Source organism: Schistocerca americana, chromosome 4 (assembly GCF_021461395.2).
Source record: "Schistocerca americana isolate TAMUIC-IGC-003095 chromosome 4, iqSchAmer2.1, whole genome shotgun sequence".
NCBI lineage: Eukaryota > Metazoa > Arthropoda > Insecta > Orthoptera > Acrididae > Schistocerca > Schistocerca americana.
In genome coordinates this window covers 270,381,867-270,401,431 of record NC_060122.1, presented here as the reverse complement: position 1 = coordinate 270,401,431, position 19,565 = coordinate 270,381,867, and the positions used below count along the sequence as shown (strand labels likewise).

The 19,565-nt window shown below is 45.8% G+C and overlaps 1 protein-coding gene across 1 annotated transcript in view; it reads right to left on the bottom strand.

Annotated features, from left to right (window-relative positions):
* The window catches only part of LOC124613116, a 166,367-nt gene that overhangs the window by 30,729 nt on the left and 116,073 nt on the right, over nucleotides 1–19,565 (bottom strand). The window contains exons 3-4 of the mRNA XM_047141727.1: nucleotides 12,417–12,529; nucleotides 7,495–7,636 (exon numbers count right to left, since the gene is read on the bottom strand). Coding sequence (XP_046997683.1) covers nucleotides 7,495–7,636; nucleotides 12,417–12,529 — 255 coding nt within the window. The remainder of the gene's footprint in view (nucleotides 1–7,494; nucleotides 7,637–12,416; nucleotides 12,530–19,565) is intronic.

Here is a 19,565-nt window from a genome sequence, read left to right as displayed (position 1 = left end):
TGGGACGTTAACAAGCTTCTTTAAGTCCTCCGTTTCAATACTGGAGTTTAAAAAGGAGACACCTAACGTGAAGGAGCGATCACTACCCGTCAACGTTGCACAGAAGACGCGAACTCAGGTGACAGAGCGTGTTGTCGCGTGACCATGGCGTGTTGGGTACACTGGCGACGCGTGTGCGGTCGGATGTGTGGATCCTTGCCATCGGAGGTCGTGTACTGCCTGTCCGAGCATAACTGCAAGTTTAAGTTAGTGGAAGGTTTAATCATTAAGTAATAAGTTTGCGTAACCAGTGCCTCTTCTGCCTTGTGGCCTCAGCCGATCGGGTTTCCTGTCCCCGGCATCGGTGTAATTGAAGACAGTGATCTATCCTCCTCCTCTCGTTACTCTCCGATGGGAGGTTAGTTTTGGCAGTTTAATTGTTTCGCTATTCCGTCGTGTGTTATGAGTAAATTCATGCTTCTTGTTGGTTGATCATGAGGTCGCTCATTCAGGACTGTGTGGTGTAATGTTTCCTTGCACGAGGTTAGCTCTAATTCTGTCAGCAAGTTAAGCCATCTTATTACAAGTTTCCACTGACTAAAAGTCAGTGCAGTGACCAGCCTGAGAGTGGCAATTGTGTTTACGGGCGTATTTAAATTGGTCAGTATTCTGCCTAGTCTGATCATCCCTGAGTGGGTGATTTGTGGCCGCTTTACATGGATCCGTCATATCTGTGATGTTCTAATGATGTTCCAGGACACTTTTGTTGAAAACCTTTTAAATTCCTCCATTCCTTTATTGCCATTAATCGTGTGTTTGCTGAGACCTTAGATTTTTTTTTAATGGCGGTGTTGGTAGCTTCACTGCCTCTCTGTACTTTATTAACAGAGTTCTGTATTTACTTTAGTATCCTGTTTACTAATGTTCTTTAAATCTTTTAAATTGTTATATTGTTATAAATTACATGATTGCCGTTAGCGGCGTGTTTTGAAAGGCTGTTATTGCCGTACTGTTAGCTTATGTGTGTGTGTGTGTGTGTTTTTTTAAATAAATTTTTAGACTGTTGCATTTCTATAAATTACTTGATTGCCGTTAGCGGCGTGTTTTGAAAGGTTGTTTATTGCCGTACTGGTAGTTTCTGTAAGATATGAATAAAACATTTGTGTGTGAAAATCTCAACTCGACAGTAAACTACTAGAAATTTGGCCCCGTTTCCCAAACTGTGGTGTGGCTTGTAGTAACCGTAGCCACTGCGTGTGTGTCAGAGTAGTTAACATGTTATGTTACTTTACCTATCTCGTCCTTATGTTTTGCAGAGCAGTGTATGAGCCGCCAGTGTACAGCTGTTACAAGAGTTGTGTGGATGTGCGACGCTATAAGTGGGGGACAATGGAGCGTGAGTGAACTTGCCGGTGGTACGGGTTTAGTCGGCCATCGCTGGCCAGTGTAAGGCGATCCAGCGTGCGGCGGGTGGCGGGCAGCCGATACGGCTGGCCAGGTGGGCCACAAACGGCCGCAGCTGCCTGCCTGTTCTGTTCAGGGCTGTGCCGCACGTTGTGGTGTCCAGTCACCGGGCGATCACTTTCGGCGCCACTCGCTCAGCTGAATATTTAAAGCGGGCGCGGAAAGCTGTGTGTTACCCGTTCGGCGACAGCCCGCCCCGCTGCTTCGCTTCCGTCTGCAGAGAGCGTCGGAAACATCTGCACAGTGTTCATACGATCACCATCCAAGTCAGTGAGATAAGAATCGCGTCTGCTCCTGGTATCGAGAGTATGCTTATAAAATTCAGATTTTCCACGAATTGAGGCCATACGATTATGATTTGCCACACGGGACGAGGAAGTTAACAATGACGTGCACGTAGATGGGATATCCCACGTCACGAGACACGGGCCGGCGGCACACACCAAGAACTGGTTAACGTGATTTTGCGCTCTCTGCGCTCTCCAATGGCAGTTGTCGGCTTTATTCGGCTCGCACACCACGCAGTTCGTTCACGAAAATGGACGCGCGTATAATTCCTACATTAGCTCTATCAAAACGCGCATTTTTTTTCCCCGCCTGACGATACGCTAATCATGATGTTCTCTCTGTGGTGTACATGAATAAAAACTTAAACATCCCTAGCGGCCTAAGACGCTGCAGTCATGGACTGTGCGGCTGGTCCCGGCGGAGGTTCGAGTCCTCCCTCGGGCATGGATGTGTGTGTTTGTCCTTAGGATAATTTACGTTAAGTAGTGTGTAAGCTTAGGGACTGATGACCTTAGCAGTTAAGTCCCATAAGATTTTACACACACACACACACACACACACACACACACACACACACTTAAACATCTGTGAACGATGTAATGAGACAAAAACACATTGTCACTCAGAAAGGATATCAGCTTATAAAAGTTCACCAATGTGAAAAAATCCCTGCAGAAAATATTTCTGTTAATTTCATAGTAACCATCCACAACGTTTTAGAATATATGAAGGTAAAAAAAAAGAAATTGTTACAGTGGGACGCGAATCCCCTTCGGATCCACACTCCGTTAGCGATCTTAACACTTCAACCAATTACGCTACGTTGAAACGCAGCTTTTATTTGCATCGTATTTTATTTACAAGCTTCTAAAGGCGTTAATCGCCGAAATGGCTCTGAGCACTATGGGACTTAACATCTGACGTCATCAGTGCGCTAGACTTAGAACTACTTAAACCTAACCAACATAAGAACATCACACACATCCATGCCCGAGGCAGGATTCGAACCTGCAACAGTAGCAGCAGCGCTGTTCCTGACTGAAGCGCCTAGAACCGCTCGGAGACAACGGCCGGCTAGCCGAAATGTGACTGAAATTTAATTACAATAAATCGTAATGAGGACGGCATGTTTCCATGCATCTTCAATGATTCACTGCCCTAAACCGGCTTACTTTCGTCACACGCGAGTTATAAGGCGAAAATAACTATGAAAATTTGTTAATTACCAATATGACGCTGCCCGTCAGTTTATTACAACAGATCTTAACAATAAGGACGCGTTCTCCAGACATTCAATGTGCTGATGTTTTGAAATTGCATATAGGGCGTGGCGTGATGTATACCATAAAACCCACCGATTACAGGTTTCTGCTGTACACGAAAAATACAGTACGGCGTCTTGCTTTCTGCTTGTGACGTAGAGCGTGTCATGTACCATCATGTGTAGTGGCTACATTCTATCCAAGCCTTTTTGCAGTATCGCAGAAGGAACGTCCAACTTCTCGTAGCCCTATCATAAAATCTCGTTCAAACTCAGTGAGGTGTTGACAATGGCGTCTTTGTCGCCTTAAATACCTTCTTGATTTACATCAGCTCACTACGTGCAGTCTCAACTGTAACTAACGCTCACGATCGTTACGGCGGGTGTTTAAAAAAATGGAAAAGTCGTGTGGCTAGGGCCTCCCGTCGGTTACACCGGTCGCCAGGTGCAAGTCTTTTGAGTTGACGCCACTTCGGCGACTTGCGTGTCGATGGGGATGAGATGATGATGACAGCACAACAACCAGTCCCTAAGAGGAGAAAATCCCCGAACCGGGGCCCCTTGGCATGACAGACAGTCAACTTGACCACTCAGCTATCGGGGCGGACTGTGCGTTTAAAGCAAACCTGATGCATGCTCATAGTGGTCACTTTTATGCGGCTGGCACAAAAGCTGAACAGACACTAGCTTTCATATGTTGAAACACGCCTACCGACTTTCGTTTCTGTCGAACAACTCCTTCTCGGTATTGCGATATTTTTTCCGGCAGTATAGTAACTACTACGGGCAGCGTTGGATTTCGCATCCGTGCTCCACCTCACCCGACTCCTACCAAGTCAGTCAGTTAATAATACGATCGTCATGGTTTATACTCCACAGTTTCGTAAATTTTTTGGATAAAGCATGAAACTGACATTTCAGTGTAACTAATATCCTCTGTGGAGACAACATCGGTAGATGCACAAAACATACTTCGTACTCGTCGACGCGTCTTGGATGAAAATATGAGATGAATATAACAAGATGTATAGCAGCGTATCACAAATGAATATTACAATTCTTTCCTGAATAGCTTACCATTATTTACAGTTACGATTCGTGCCAACTGACTGCTTGTAAAACTGTAGCGTGCTGTTAATTCGGGAAGTGAAAAATTGTCTTTTCCGTAAGAAGGCAACGTTTGAATCTTCATGCGTTTCAGTGCGACATTTAAAACACAAATACACAGGTATCTGATTGAATTTTGCGTAATAGTTCGATAACTGTCTGAACCATCTCCTTGAAGTGCTACGAGCAGAGATCTAGGACAGTTTCACTGTCTGGATTCCGAGGACCCTCGGGCAACAAAGAGCCCAGCACCGTATTTTATGACCACACCCGACGTTTGTCGTCGCAGCACTTTGCGTTTTATATCCGAGCTCGATTCCCTGATTCAACAGCGGTCCGTAATACGCCTTTCCCTTGACGTTCGAACGCGGGCATAAAACGGACAGGACGCTGTCGCTACCATAACAGATCACGGTTATAAACGTCCGTTCATTGCAATTTTTGCCTCAGAGAATTGCAGAACAGATGACAATCAAGTCCAACATTAGTTTTCCCAGAGACTGAAGAACGCAGTAACTATCGAAATATTACGAAAAATGCAACATGCGCATGGTTGTTTGTGTAAGTGCCTTTGTGTGTGAGTGTGCGTGCGCGCGCGCGCTTGTGTGTGTGTGTGTGTGTGTGTGTGTGTGTGTGTGTGTGTGTGTGTGTGACTGGTGCCATACAGCGTCTCTTGATTATAAAATTGTAATACCAGTGAAAGTTACGAGATGAGAATAGAGTAACGAACGGCTTTTCTTTGTTCGAGATGGAACTCTCATGACGCGAACAGGAAACTGAAGCAAACGTTTCGCAGCTACTGGATTTCATGATCTGAAGAGTACAAAATGTTTTGAAAATAGGCTGTAACTTTTCTAGAGTATATCATTAGGTTCTTCTGATTCTTATTTGGATATTCTATCCATAAACAAAGATAGAAATACTAGTCGTCGCAAGGTTAAATGGCATGGGTCGTAGTTCTTCCGCGGAGGTGTGAACCAAAGTCGGAAATAAAATCACCATAACTAAGTGTCATATATAACCTATAAGTGTTACTAGATGTGAAAAAAATCTGATTTTCAGGTACGGTTGGTGACAATCATGCGTTTATAGCGTATATTACAAAATGATAGGGAGAAGCTTGATGTATTTTAGAGGTATCCTTGAGAACAAATAGAGGATTCAGTTCACGTACAGATACTTAATCTAGCAGCATTACGGGGAATCGATACTACGGAGATCAAAACACACTTTTAAGACGCCCCAGCAGCAGTTTTCGCCCTCTTCGTTACTGATCACTGCGGCGATGAATGATTTAAACATGCATAAGACGAGTTTGAAGAAGTAATTATTGTTAAATTTGTCCGTCTTGCAATGGAACCGACAGATGTTTCGGACAATGTTGTAAAACTTGTAAAATAATACGCTTATTCAACTTCAGAAGAAGATGGTGTTGTGTCAGCTTCTTGTGCTCCGCCAGATAAGACACAGCCCCAAAACATTCGAAACACACTCCAGACAAATACCTTCAAAAAAAGACTTTCTAACACAAACATTTACTTCAGCTATTAACAAATTCCTCCTATTCAGAAATAGGTTTGTTGTTATGGTAATTCACTCAGATTCTGCAAATAATGCTAATTTAACAACGCCTGAATCCAGTAAACGGGAAAACGTAACTCGAACTTAAGAACCTTCAACATCGCAGCAATCGTTGGTTAATATATTAAAAAACTAAAAACCCGCCTCGATTGCGAAAAAAGCACCTAGTGCTAACCCAGGTTTCAGCGTAGATAACTACACCTTCTTCAGAACAACAATAAAACTCACAAGTGCCTAAGAAGACCTTTGTCAATGATTAAAAGAACACCATAGCTATACATTTATAAACGAAAAAGAAAAAGAAAAACGTATAGCTAAGGTGTTCTTTTAATCATTGACAAAGGTCTTCTTAGGCACTTGTGGGTTTTATTGTTGTTCTGAAGAAGGTGTAGTTATCTGCGCCGAAACCTGGGTTAACACTAGGTGCTTTTTTCGCAATCAAGGCGGGTTTTTAGTTTTTTAACTCGAACTGTTAATGCGACTGAAAATACTGCATTCAATCACGTAAGGGCACTATACATTGAACAGCCAGAACATTATGACCTCTGACCTACTTTCGATATAAACCCGTCCAGGCGATAGCAGCGTCATCTGGCGAGGAATGACTGCTAATCAGACACACGGACGGTGCGTGTAGTATCAGTGGGTGTGCTGTCCTTGTGTAGAATGGGGAAGCGCATGGTCTGACTTCGAGCGACGGCAGATTGTGATGGCCCTGAGGGTCGGCACGAGCAATTCGGAAACCGCACGACTTGTCAGGTGTTCGAGGAGTGCTGTGGTGAGTGTCTTCAACACGTGGCGAAACCAAGGTGAAGCCACGTCCAGACGTCGTGGGTTTGGGCGTCCACTTCTCATTACAGGTGCCGAACGTCTTAGGCTGGGCAGACTGGTGAAACAGGACAGGCGGCGAACTGTGGCGGAACTAACATCAGACTTTAACTCTGGGCAGAGTACAAGTCTGTCTGGACACACAGTACTCCTAACGATCGGTCTTCGCAGCCGACGACCAAAGCATGCGTCAATGTTAACACCACCACGTCGGCAACTACGACTGAAATGGGCACGTGATCATCGGCACTGGACGTTGTCGTAGTAGTAGAGCGTTGCGTGGTCTGATGAATCCCGACACCTTCACCATGCCGATTGGAGGGTGAGAATCCGTCGGTTTTCAGGATAACAGCTCCTTGACGGTTCTACTGCGGAATGGAGACAAGCTGGCGGCGGCTCCATTACGCTCTGGGGAACATTGCCGTGAGTCTAAATGGATCCACTGGAGCTCGCGCATGGCACCATTGCGGCCAAGGATTATCGTACACTGGTTCCAGACGACGTACACGCCTTCATGGCGACCATGTTTCCCGACGGCAGTGGCATTTTTCAGCAAGATAATGCGCCATGTCACAAGGCAAAGAGTGTGATGGAATGGCTCAAGGAACCGAGCGGCGAGTCCAACTGTTCTACTGGACTCCCAACTGGCCAAAACCGAACCCGATCGAGCCGAATGTGGCGTCAAAGGTCATCGCCCGCCTCCGCGTAATTTACGGGAATCAGGTGACTTGTGTGTGGAGATGTGCTGCTGTCTCTCTCCATGGACCAACCAAGGCCTCACTGCTTCTATGCCGCTGTTATCTGTGCCAAAGGTGTCTATTAGGTAGGCGCTCGTAATGTTCTGGCTGATCAGCGTATCTTTACACAGTAACCAAAATTTGTAAGCACGAAAGAATGTTGTGCATTACGCGAATTGCTTTAAGGAACCTCCGGTTCTGTGCGTATTTGAGACAGTGATAGAGAGAGAGAGAGAGATTCGTCATTACCTGGAGGGGCTGCGTGCAGGGCCTGGGTCGGATGTTGGTGAGGTCTTCGTAGATGACATCGTTGGCAGCCGACACGTCGCACACCCTGTTCTGCGGAGACGCTTTGCATGACGTCACTAGGTTCGGCACCTTGCGGCGGTACCTGTAAACGTAACAGAATGGGTTGGTGAAGGCACCTGACTCGTAAACAAGACGGTGGAGTAATCAGCGGAGTATCACGAAAATAGTTCGTCTACTGCTGAACTAGGCTTTATAAGGGAAGCTTCAACGGTTCCATAGGCATTGGATAAACCAAGGAAGACATCTTTCTCCGGGAACAACATTATCTCACTTATTCCTTTAACGCATACTTTGCCGTTAAACTGCTCTTTCATGCACCAAGCAAAACTTTAATTTACTGTTACAAAACTTACCAGGTATTGTCACCAAGCTGCACACAAGACCAACCATAAGTGAAGTGCAGTACTGAAAAAATTTGAATGGCTGCACATAATTCCATGTTTATTGCTACAAAACAATATTCACGCAGTTCCACGATAAGTGCAGTTGTCTCCACCGTACTTTACTGGGCATTTTCCTACTGGATTTTGGTATGCTCTCGCCTCGCTTCGACTTAACTGACTTATCCAGCCATTTATGTAAGGAACTACTGAATAACGGTGCAACACTACATTTTTAATATTAACAGATCATTTCCAGACGTTACAAAAGCAATAAGAAAAAAAATCTAGGCTCGAACAAAGACGGAACATCTGACATTTGGAGTTGTCTGGCACTTATCCATTCAGCCATCCAGCGGCAAAAGTCAGTCAGAAGAAATAAAACTTGGAATCTTTAAGGTGTCATCAAGGTACCTGATGTTTTTGTTACTGCCTGCCAGTATTAAATACCGTCATAGTTTCAGACAGTCCAACTTCACTATGCTGAACTATCAAGGATTCAATAACACACTATTCCGATTCACTTTAGTGGCATGTACTGGAGTTGATCAGTATTATCGGAGGATGTGTGACAAACCATTTCCACATCTAGAGGGACAACCCTTTTCACTATGGAAACGGTATGGTGATAGCAGACTCTCTTTAGTTATCTGCAGCATTTTCGTTTAGGTCATAAGCAGATGGATGAACAGCCGCAAGGATGTTTGTTCCGCACTTCTGACGTGGTCCGCGTTGCCACCCTCTTGCTATTTTGTATCGCAGCTAAATGCACCACTGAGGGGCCCAAACTGGGGCAAACTAAACTGGAGTACCTTCTTCAATCCAGTAATTTTGAGAGGAATATTCGACAATCATCTAATGTAATGAAGTAACATCGGTTGCCCGCCTACTCCCCTCCATCATTTTCTTCTCTGGGGTAATTGAAAGTTAAAACCCTCGCACACTGTTCTGTAGCTATAGAATAATTCAAGGAAGTAACTTGACGAAACGTCGCCATTTCCCCAGAAGTGACCAGTAATACAATCAGAGACATCATACGGTGTCGCATCCCACGGGGAGAAGAGGATACATTTAGGTACTAAAGCTCGCACACATGGATGTAGTTGTGGTAGTTTTTAATTTTAGTTGTATACAGACTTACTGTATAGCGCAGGAGTCTTAGCTTGGAGTACGTATTGGAAGTTACATGATAAAATGTCACCATTTCCCCAGAAGTGACCAGCAATACAATCAGCGTCATCTTCCGGTGTCGCATCGCATGAGGAGAAGAAGATACATTTAGATACTAAAACTCGTACAAATGGATCTAGTTGTAGTAGTTTTTAATTTTTGTTGTATACAGACTTACTGTATAGGACAGGAGTTTTAGCTTGCAGTACGTATTGGAACGTTGGTGTTTATCACAGGAATTATACAACAGTAGCAACTTTCAAAATACCGTGCAAAACCATCAGTGAAGATACTCGGGAGAAGTATTAGCAACAATGTCACGTGCATATGGCAGCTTAATCACGAAGTGCACACGTCATCCGTTGAGCAAACAGCAAATATCCAAATGTGTGAGCAGTTCCAAAGCGTATATTAATTAATAGTGTAATATTAATAGTGGTTAGGTGACAATCTTTACGCATCACTTTCAGTATGTCATTCTATTACATGAAGATTATTCAACAAATTACACATAAACAACATTACAACAAATTACACATAAACAACGTAGCAGGTTATTATGATACACTTGTGGAAGTACACGATAATATAGCACAAGGTAAAGCGTTCCAGTAAACATGGGTGAAGAACGATCAGTTTGCGCGGTAATTGCGAATGTGTCGTTACGACCCCAACAAACTTCATGATTGTCCGAGTTAGTTCTAATGTATTTTAAACGTAAACTTTTTCAGTAGTTTCAAAACTAATAGGGCTCAAAGAACACGAATGACCTATTCAATACTACTTCAGCACATTACATGTTATATTTTACTGTGCAATCATAGCTGTTAAAAGGAGATGTCGCGTGATATTCTCCCATTTAGATGCACTCATCTCTTAGTGCATCTGTCTCTGCCGCGAGTTGTTAATTCTTTCAAACATTCATAGATAACGTCGTTAAGCTTGAGAAGAAGGTACACTTCACTGCTGCTGTTCTTCAACCGTATGGGAGTGAGTTCTGTTCATTTCACTTTTGTGAGGATTCCAGACAGTATCAATTCCAGAAGATTAAGAACAAATGATCTTGAAGGCTATCCATCTTGGACCCCATTGTCGCGTTATACATTGCGAGACAAAAACAAGTCGAACATGGTCGTATGTCTATGTAACTTCATACAGATAAACACCATCGCTGAGTATGTAAATGACGAGAGTTGGAATTCTCTGTGAGAGGCAGTACGGCCACCAGGGTCCATTAGAGTTGTTCGCACTGAGTGCTGTTAACAGCCCTGGTAGGGTATATAAGGTGTGTGAACAGCATTAGATGTTGAGTAATTACTGTGAAGGACACGGAGCAATGGCGCTCACTCGAGTGTGACAGCGTTACCACCACCTGATCTGAAAGAGATCTACTTCATTCCGAAGCTCCATTTGGCCAGTTGGTCGGATCGTGCAGTATCCAGATTTCTGAGGCATTCGGATGTGACAGAGCCAGAAGCTGGTGCAAGTGGGGTCGTGAGGGCAGGCGTACACATCGTCAAGGATCCGGTCGACCACGTCTGACCACCGCAAGGGAGAATCGCCCAACTGTGAGCCAAGCACGGCGTAAAACCTTTTCACATCTGCACCTCATATACGAGACCAAGTAATAGATTCCCTGTAACATTCCGTGTCATCTCACACTGTTGGCTGGAGAGCTAGGAGCAGCCAGACTCGAGAATCATCGCCCCATACGTAGGCTATCGTTTTAACACAACACATGCTGCTTCGTCTGGAATGGTGCTGTGACCGGGAAGCATAAGCTGATGATAAATGGCGCCGCTAAGGGTTCAGCGAGGAATTGCGGGGTTCCGTACTGTCCCGCACGACCATCGTCAGCGAGTATGGTGGCAACATGGGACTAGGCGCCATACATACAATGTCTTGAAGAGGCACAGCTGTGTTACTCCTGACGTCATGGTTAAGGATCTATCGGGTATAAATAATATTGGTAGTGATTGAGGGAACTCTGAGGGCACGATGTTACGTCACGGACACGCCGCGTATTTCACGTATTACCTCTCATGCGACAGGGTACTAGTGGCATTTTTCAGAAGGACAGCGCTCCTCCACACATGGCACTTTTTCCTATGTACTGCATGATGTTGAGATACTCCTGTAGCCTACAAGATCCCAGGTGTGTCCTCGTTACAACAAGTGTGGGACCACTTCGAACGTCAAAAGCGTCACAGTACCATTATGCAAGGCCGCCATGACCAGTTGTATCAGTGTTAGGCTAGCGTACTTGAGAGGAGGACGCTACGGCTTTATGACACACTTCTGAACTGAATCAGTGGATGCATGCACGGCACAGGAGAGGTGACGTCATTCTTATAAGTGGACTGCTTCTTTCAAGTTCTTTATAAATTTGACTCTATTTTGAAATCACTGCAATAATACCAATACCATCTCAACCCAAAAAGTTCCGTTTCCTCCTCCCCTTCTGGGTTTTTCAGTGGTTTTTCTATTTTTTACCAAGAAGCGCTTATCGCCTTACATCAGCACCAGCATGTCCTGGTACAAGTAGCACATTCGCCAATGTTGCGCAAAGAGAATGTCCAGGCACAGTCTTGGTAGTTCCCAACTCGACCATCAAGTTAGCCCCATTGAGACAATTCGCTAGTATTCCTAACCACTTATCCAATGGGAAATACTCTTGATGTGATAACTCATGAACAGCATGTGGGTTTACGACAAGCCGCGCGGGTTTAGCCTAGCGGACTAAGGCGCTGCAAAAATGGTTCAAATGGCTTTGAGCACTATGGGACTCAACATCTGAGGTCACCAGTCCCCTAGAACTTATAACCGCTTAAACCTAACTAACCTAAGGACATCACACACATATGGAGGCAGCATTCGAACCTGCGACCGTAGCGGTTCCAGACTGTAGCAACTAGAACCGCTCGGCCACCCCGCTGGCTAAGGAGCTGCAGTCATGTACTGTGCGGCTGGTTAATTTAGGTTAAGTAGTGTGTAAGCTTAGGGACTGATGACCTTAGCAGTTGAGTCCCATAAGATTTCACACACATTTGAACTTTTTTTTTTTACGGCAAATTTGATCCAAACAGGTATGAGCTTAATGGAAAAGTTTACGCTACAAATACATTCCGTACTACAGGCAGTGGCGGCTCGAGTAGGACCCATGTTTACTGGACCAAATTTTGACTGTGTTATCCTAGGCTACAGTTTCAGTCCGATCAGTTTTAGCTACCCATTATGACACATCCGGTATTGCGTTCCCTGTACAGTTTAACACAGTTGGAGCGTTTAAGCAGAAGACGGCGACTCGCTTACCTGCAGAGTAGGACGGAGGCGGCGAGCACCGTGGCCAGCAGCAGAGCCGAACACAGCGCAATCATCGCCGTGGGCGGGATCCCGGGACCGCTGTGCAGCTCGGCGTCCAGCACCTGTGTGTACAGCACCACACGTCACCGCTACGTCAATAAGCTGCATGCAGCGATGCGACAATTGGTATGGAATAACTGTATGGAACGGTTTCATTCCAGACTACTATTTTCAAAAAAGAAATTCATTCTCATGCTTGACAACGCGTGCGCACATTATTGTTGTGGGAGCACAGATCCCTTTGGGGTGGCCGAGAGGTTCTAGGCGCTACAGTCTGGAACTGAGCGACCGCTACGGTCGCAGGTTCGAATCCTGCTTCGGGCATGGAAGTGTGTAATGTCCTTAGGTTAGTTAGGTTTAAGTAGTTCTAAGTTCTAGGGGACTGATGACCTCAGAAGTTAAGTCTCATAGTGCTTAGAGCCATTTGAACAGACCCCTTTCTCAAGCTATGCATTTAGAATTACACGTGCTACGTTTAGATTCCCGATGTTTGTTCTCAAAAAGGGAAGGTCGGGTTAGTATCAAACAACGATCGGACGGAAGCTATTTCTAAACTCTGGCGTTCGTACATTAAATGTATTTGCAGTTGGGAATATGGACAACCATTAACTGTGGAATGGTATGACGACAACAAAAATTTGTCCAGAATCAGATTTTCAGTCTCCATCGGAGTGTGCGCTGATATGAAACTTCCTGGCAGATCAAAACTGTGTGCTGGACCGACACTCGAACTCGGGACCTTTGCCTTTCGCGGGCAAGTGCTCTACCATCTGAACTACCCAAGCACGACTCACGCCCCGTCCTCACAGCCTTACTTCCGCCAGTACCTCGTCTCCTACTTTCCAAACTTCAGGGAAGCTCTCCAGCAAAGGTCCCGAGTTCTAGTCTCGGTCCGGCACACAGTTTTAATCTGCCATGAAGTTTCATATCAGCGCACACTCCACAAGACAGTGAAAATCTCACTGGAAACATCCTCCAGGCTGTGGCTAAGCCATGTCTCCAACATATCCTTTCTTCCAGGAGTGCTAATTGGGCAAGGTTCGGAGAGAGCTTCTGTGAAGTTTGGATAGTAAATCCGTAAGAGTACGAGGAGGTGAAGGTCTCTTCTGAACAGCAGTTGCAAGACACACCAGACACGCTCACTAATATTCATGTCTGGGGAGCTTGGTAACCAGAACTGTTTAAAGTCAGAAGAGTGTCACCAACTGCGACATGGTCGCCATTATGGCCTTATCACTTTAGTACATGGTGCAAAAAAAGATCTGAGGATGGTCATTACGGACTGAAACCGGTCATCGTCTAAAGAATTTATATCGTGATCAAAGACTGGAATAAAAAACATTTTTCAGAAGAGTGTTCCTGGATCCACACTGTAGCAATTCTGGACATGTGGGGTGTTGCATTATTCTGCAGGAATTGGACAAGTCCTTCGGAATGCACAATGGACATGAATGGATGCAGGTGATCAGACAGGATGCTTACGTACGTGTCACCTGTCAGAGTTGTATCTAGACGAATCAGGGGTCCCATATCACTCCAATTGCACACGGCCCACACCATGACAGAGCCCCCACCAGCTTGAACAGTCCCCAGCTGACATGCAGGGTCCATAAATTCATAACGTTGTCTTCATACACGTACACGACCATACGCTCGGTACAATTTGAAACGAGGCTCGTCCGACCAGGCAACGTTTCCAGTCATCAATACCCCAATGTCAGAGTTGATGGGTGCAGGCGAGGCGTAAAGCTTTGCGTCGTGCGGTCGTCAAGGGTGCACGTGTGGGTCTTCTGCTCCGAAAGCCCATATCGATGATATTTCGTTGAATGGTTAGCTCCCTGACGGCCGAGCACTGCAATTTCAGCAATCTGCAGAAGGCTTGCAGTTCTTCCACGCTGAACGATTGTCCTCAGTCGTTGATAGTCCCTTTCTTGCAGGATCTTTTTCCGGCCGCAGCGATGTCGGAGATCTGCAGTTTTACCGGATTCCTCACATTCACGGTGCACTCGTGAAATGGTCGTACGGAAAAAATCCCCATTTCATCGCTACATCGGAGATGCTGTGTCCCATCGCTCTTGCGCCGACTATAACACCACGTTCAAACTGACTACCATTGTAGCAGCAGTAACCGATCTAAAATGGTTCAAATGGCTCTAAGCACTTTGTGACTTAACATAGACTTAGAACTAGTTAAACTTGATCTCACCGTGGTCTTCTAGACTGAGCCACACAGAACTGAAGAAATTAACAAAAAAACTTCGTACATCCATATTTAAACTGGTTGAAGGTGGGACACATCTGGTACAATTTTTATTAAAAATGAAATTCCTCCAGCTGTACTTAAGATTTTTTATTTACTTCGCTACTAGTTCCGACGCTGCGTCAACGCCATCTTCAGGCCAGTACACTGTGATGAAATCAGTTGTGTGCAGCTCAGTCTAAAAGTCCGCGGTGAGATCAACTCGTGCTCCGCATGATAGCAGGCAGTAACTCAACCTTCATCCAGTTTAAATACGTACGAAGATGAACTAACCTAAGGACATCATACACATCCATGCCAGGATTCGAACCTGCTACCGTAGTAGCAGCACGGTTCCGGGCTGAAGCGCCTAGAACCGCTCGGCCACAGCGGCCGGCAGTAACCGATCTAACAACTGCGCCAGACACTTGTGTTATACCGGCGTTGCCGACCGCAGCGTCGTATTCTGCCAGTTTACGTATTTCTGAATTTGAATACGCATGCCTATACGAGGTTCTTTAGCGTTTCGATGTAGATTACGTAACTTAGATGTCGTTTAGTGAGAAGATTGTACGAATTCCTCCTTCAGAAAATATCAAAAAAGCTTTATTATTTCGTTCTTTCTCCTTTACAGCGAGGCCTCGGAAATCTTAGGAGAACACACTGTAAACATTTGACATCCGATAAATGTGAAGTTACAACACTTTCGAAAAACATTTATACCAGATGGCGTTTGCTTTTGTGCGGTGTTGTCTGTAATGCCATCACGGAGAAAATCAAATTTAGGGACTTGTTTGAGAACTGGTCTCGGCGTGTTGCCCATTTCCGGCCCGGCTGCCACGCAGTGTTTGGAGCGCAGCCCAGCAGGAAGGCACCGCGGGACAAAGGCGGCGAGCCGGCCGCTAATGAATCGGATAGCGTCGGCCACGCCCGCGCCGCGGTGCGTGTGGGCCGCGCCGGACCCTGCGTACGCAGCGACGGCGGCGTTTCAAAGGCGACGCTGCGCGTGCGATTGTCTGCCGACAAAAGGCGCCGCCAGGTAAGAGCGGACAGTTTACACCGCACTCGTCAGCGGCCGCGCCGGAGAACGCGGAAGACGGTCCGCGCCAAAAGGCCCACCGGCCCGCAGACGAATGGCCCTGGCCGGGTAGTGGAGGGGAGAAATTCGCCACGCAGGTGACAATAGTTGAAGGCCTAGAGCCAGCCTGCACTGCGGGCGCAACCCGCCGCAAAGGCGGCGTCACGGTATTCACCAATCGACGGCATTTTGCTCCGCTCCGCTCTCAGCGGCTGTAACTAACGAGGTCGCGACGGCTGTCGTTTGTCAAATGCGCGGCCGTGACGGTTTTTGCGCAACACAGTCAAACATACACCGTATCTGTAGCAGTTGGTCGATCCGCAGGGAAACCTTTGCGTCATGGACCGCAGCTTCGAAGTACTTGCTGAACGGACGTGTTAATTACAATACATAGGCCTATAAGTATTCGAACAGTCCCTTTATTTAATGACTGCGACAAAAATCGAAGTATATACACCGACGAAAAAAATCGCAACACTCAAGAAGGAATTCTGCAACTATACGAAAGTTGGTTGGTGTGTTTCTAGATCCGATTGGAGCAGACATAATCTTTCTAGATCTGAAAGATGATGTCAACTCTAAGCTCGCGCCAGTCGCCAAAGAGTGGCGCTAGTAGTGCCGCTATGAGGACGCATATCAGGCTTGCTTTAAATACGGTCTGTAAGGGTGGTGCGCGTTTATTGCCTTTGAGACTGTACGGCGTATGGCTCTGGCGCATCCTACTGCGCCTGCAGCAGCAATCTGAGCAGCAGTTGGTACCACAGTGACACATCTCTCTGCTCTTTTTTTCTTTTCTTTTTTTTACATCTGCTATTACATTATGGCCTGTTATCTAGACTACAAAGAACAGACATTACTAATGAAAGCCGGCAGAAGCGGCCGAGCGGTTATAGGCGCTACAGTCTGGAACCGCGCGACCGCTACGGTCGCAGGTTCGAATCCTGCCTCGGGCATGGATGTGTGTGATGTCCTTAGGTTAGTTAGGTTTAAGTAGTTCTAAGTTCTAGGGGACTGATGACCTCAGAAGCTAAGACCCATAGTGCTCTGAGCCATTTATTTACTAATGAAAAACAATGGAAATTTCAATACACTATGCTGCAGTGGCTTCAATTATATTACGTTACAATAATTTATTTATTAGATACAATTCATTACTTCTTAGCAAGCCCCCTGAACGGGGCCAGTACATGTCCCTAACTGCGGCAAAGTGGGCGGGGTCTACTTCTGGCGAAACCACTGCCTTTTATATCTAACTATGACAGTTATTAACACAAACACATTTATTAGCGCCGTCCGGAGTGGCCGAGCGGTTCTAGGGGCTACTGCCTGGAATCGCGCGACCGCTACGGTCGCAGGTTCGAATCCTGCCTCGGGCATGGATGTGAGTGATGTCCTTAGGTTAGTTAGGTTTAAGTAGTTCTAAGTTCTAGGGGACTGATGGCCACAGCAGTTAAGTCCCAAAGTGCTCAGAGCCATTTGAACCAACATTTATTAGCCAAACAGATGTTGGTGCTCTTTCTAAATGTTTCTAATGGCTCTGAGCACTATGGGACTTAACATCTATGGTCATCAGTCCCATAGAACTTAGAACTACTTAAACCTAACTAACCTAAGGACAGCGCACAACACCCAGTCATCACGAGGCAGAGAAAATCCCTGACCCCGCCGGGAATCGAACCCGGGAACCCGGGCGCGGGAAGCGAGAACGCTACCGGACTACCACGAGCTGCGGACTAAATGTTTCTCCACTGGAACAGCCCTTAGAAACACGTAACAGTAAATTAAGTGTTTAAGAGGATGAGAGGCAAAACGTTAACCAGAAATCTTCCCTATCGACTTCTCCCCAAACCTAGCTCTCGCTAGGTGGGGAAGTCTTCCAGACGCTACCACCACAGTGACACAAGGAATTGCTACAAAGCAGTTCTTTCAAGGTCAGCTCCGAGCCAAACATCCTGTAGTGTACATTCCACTGACCTCAGACCACTGCCATTTGCAACCACAGTGGTGCTAAGCGAGAGCTCATTGGGGAGTGAAGATCGGTTGTGTTTTCTGATGATGATTCGACTTGTGCTGCCATTTATGAACGGCATTCCGGGGAGTGTTTTCCAACAGGACACTGCTCGCCTACATACCGCTTTTGTAACTCAACACTATCTACAGAGTGTCGACATACAGCCTTGAATTGCTCCATCATCAAGATCCGTCTCCAGTCGAGCATGTAAGGGACAGCGTCATCCACATCCAGCATTAACCGTGACTGTATGGACCGACCAAGCGCAACAGGCATGGAATTCCATCCCACAAACTGACATTCGGCACCTGTACAACACAAAACATGCCCGTTTGCATTCATTCATTCAAGATTCTGGCACGTACGCTGGTTATTAATGAACCTGCAGTTCACATCTGCAGTGGCTTATGTCGCGCTTACGTTAACCTTTAATTTTTTTGTACTGCGATTTTTTCCATCATTGTCTGTTTCGACGGACATTTCGGACAGAACAGATACCACAAACGATGAAGCCGCTGGTGATTTAATGCGTAATACGGTGAAAAGTATGGACAGAAAACGGGATCGGAAAGAGATACGAAGTACGAAGGCCGGCACATCACAAATTTTCAGCTCTCGCCGTAGGATTGCCGCAATGCCCTGTGCGACTAAAGTCATGATTTTCGCAGGAAGTCATAATTTCCTTCCTGTCTCTTTCCCATCAGATTTCCCTTCCATACCTTTTACCTCAGTTATCAAGATTCGAAGTAGAAGTTATTTTAATTCCGGCAATAGTGAATAGTAATTTAGATTTTTGTGCACGATTCTGAGGACAGTTTTTAGTACTCTCAAGCAATTACGTAGTTCGTGGATGTGAGAACTCAGTTTGATGCGATCGGTATAATGCTTAGTGAGGGGCGCTCTTTGAATAATATGCTCGTCACATGCCTAGGTACCGAGCGAAGTGGCGCAGTGGTTATCACACAGGACTCGCTTTCGGGAGGACGACGGTTCAAACCCTCATCCGGTCATCCTGATTTAGCTTTTCCGCGATTTTCCTAAACCGCATCAGGTAAATTCCGGGATGGTTCCTTTGAAAGGGCACTGCCGCCTTCCTTCCCCGTCCTTTCGTAATCCGATGGGACCGGTGCCTTCGCTGTTTGGTCGCCTCTCCCAAATCAACCAACCAGTCAACAGGCCTAGGTTAATAGTAGCGTACTAGGGAGATAAGACCTTAAGTTAGAAATATTCGACCAACATACTAGGAAATACGAAGAGGGACGGGGATGCTTATTTGGATGAAACTAAAAAGAATTAGTGTGAGCGACAGCTAGCAAGAGGAACTGGCTGTGATATGAATCCTCAGTCGGTATTAGCGTTTATCCTCTCACTCATCATTTCTTTCACCTTTGGCAAAGTTGTGTGGTGCGAAAATTGCCAAGCCATACCGTGTTTTGTATATTTCATGTTAAACGATAAGCCCTGACTGGGTAGGCACGTTCAAAAGTCGGAAGAAGTCAAGGGCTATTGCCGCTAACAGGACCTCCAATAGGCCAAATAAAGTACTCCGGTGTTCAAGAGAACATTCGTGTTGATGACTGTAGTTTCTTTTTTGAAAGGAACACAGGCTGTCTTTAGGATCATATGCACATTAAGCGTTCCACTTGATGGTTCACGTTAGAAAAAATTCTACAAGATCTTATGTGACAATGCTTCAACTGTCATAATAGCGAAAAACGTACAACAGCAACAGGAAATAAATACCTTTATTACCCATTATTGACACTACCA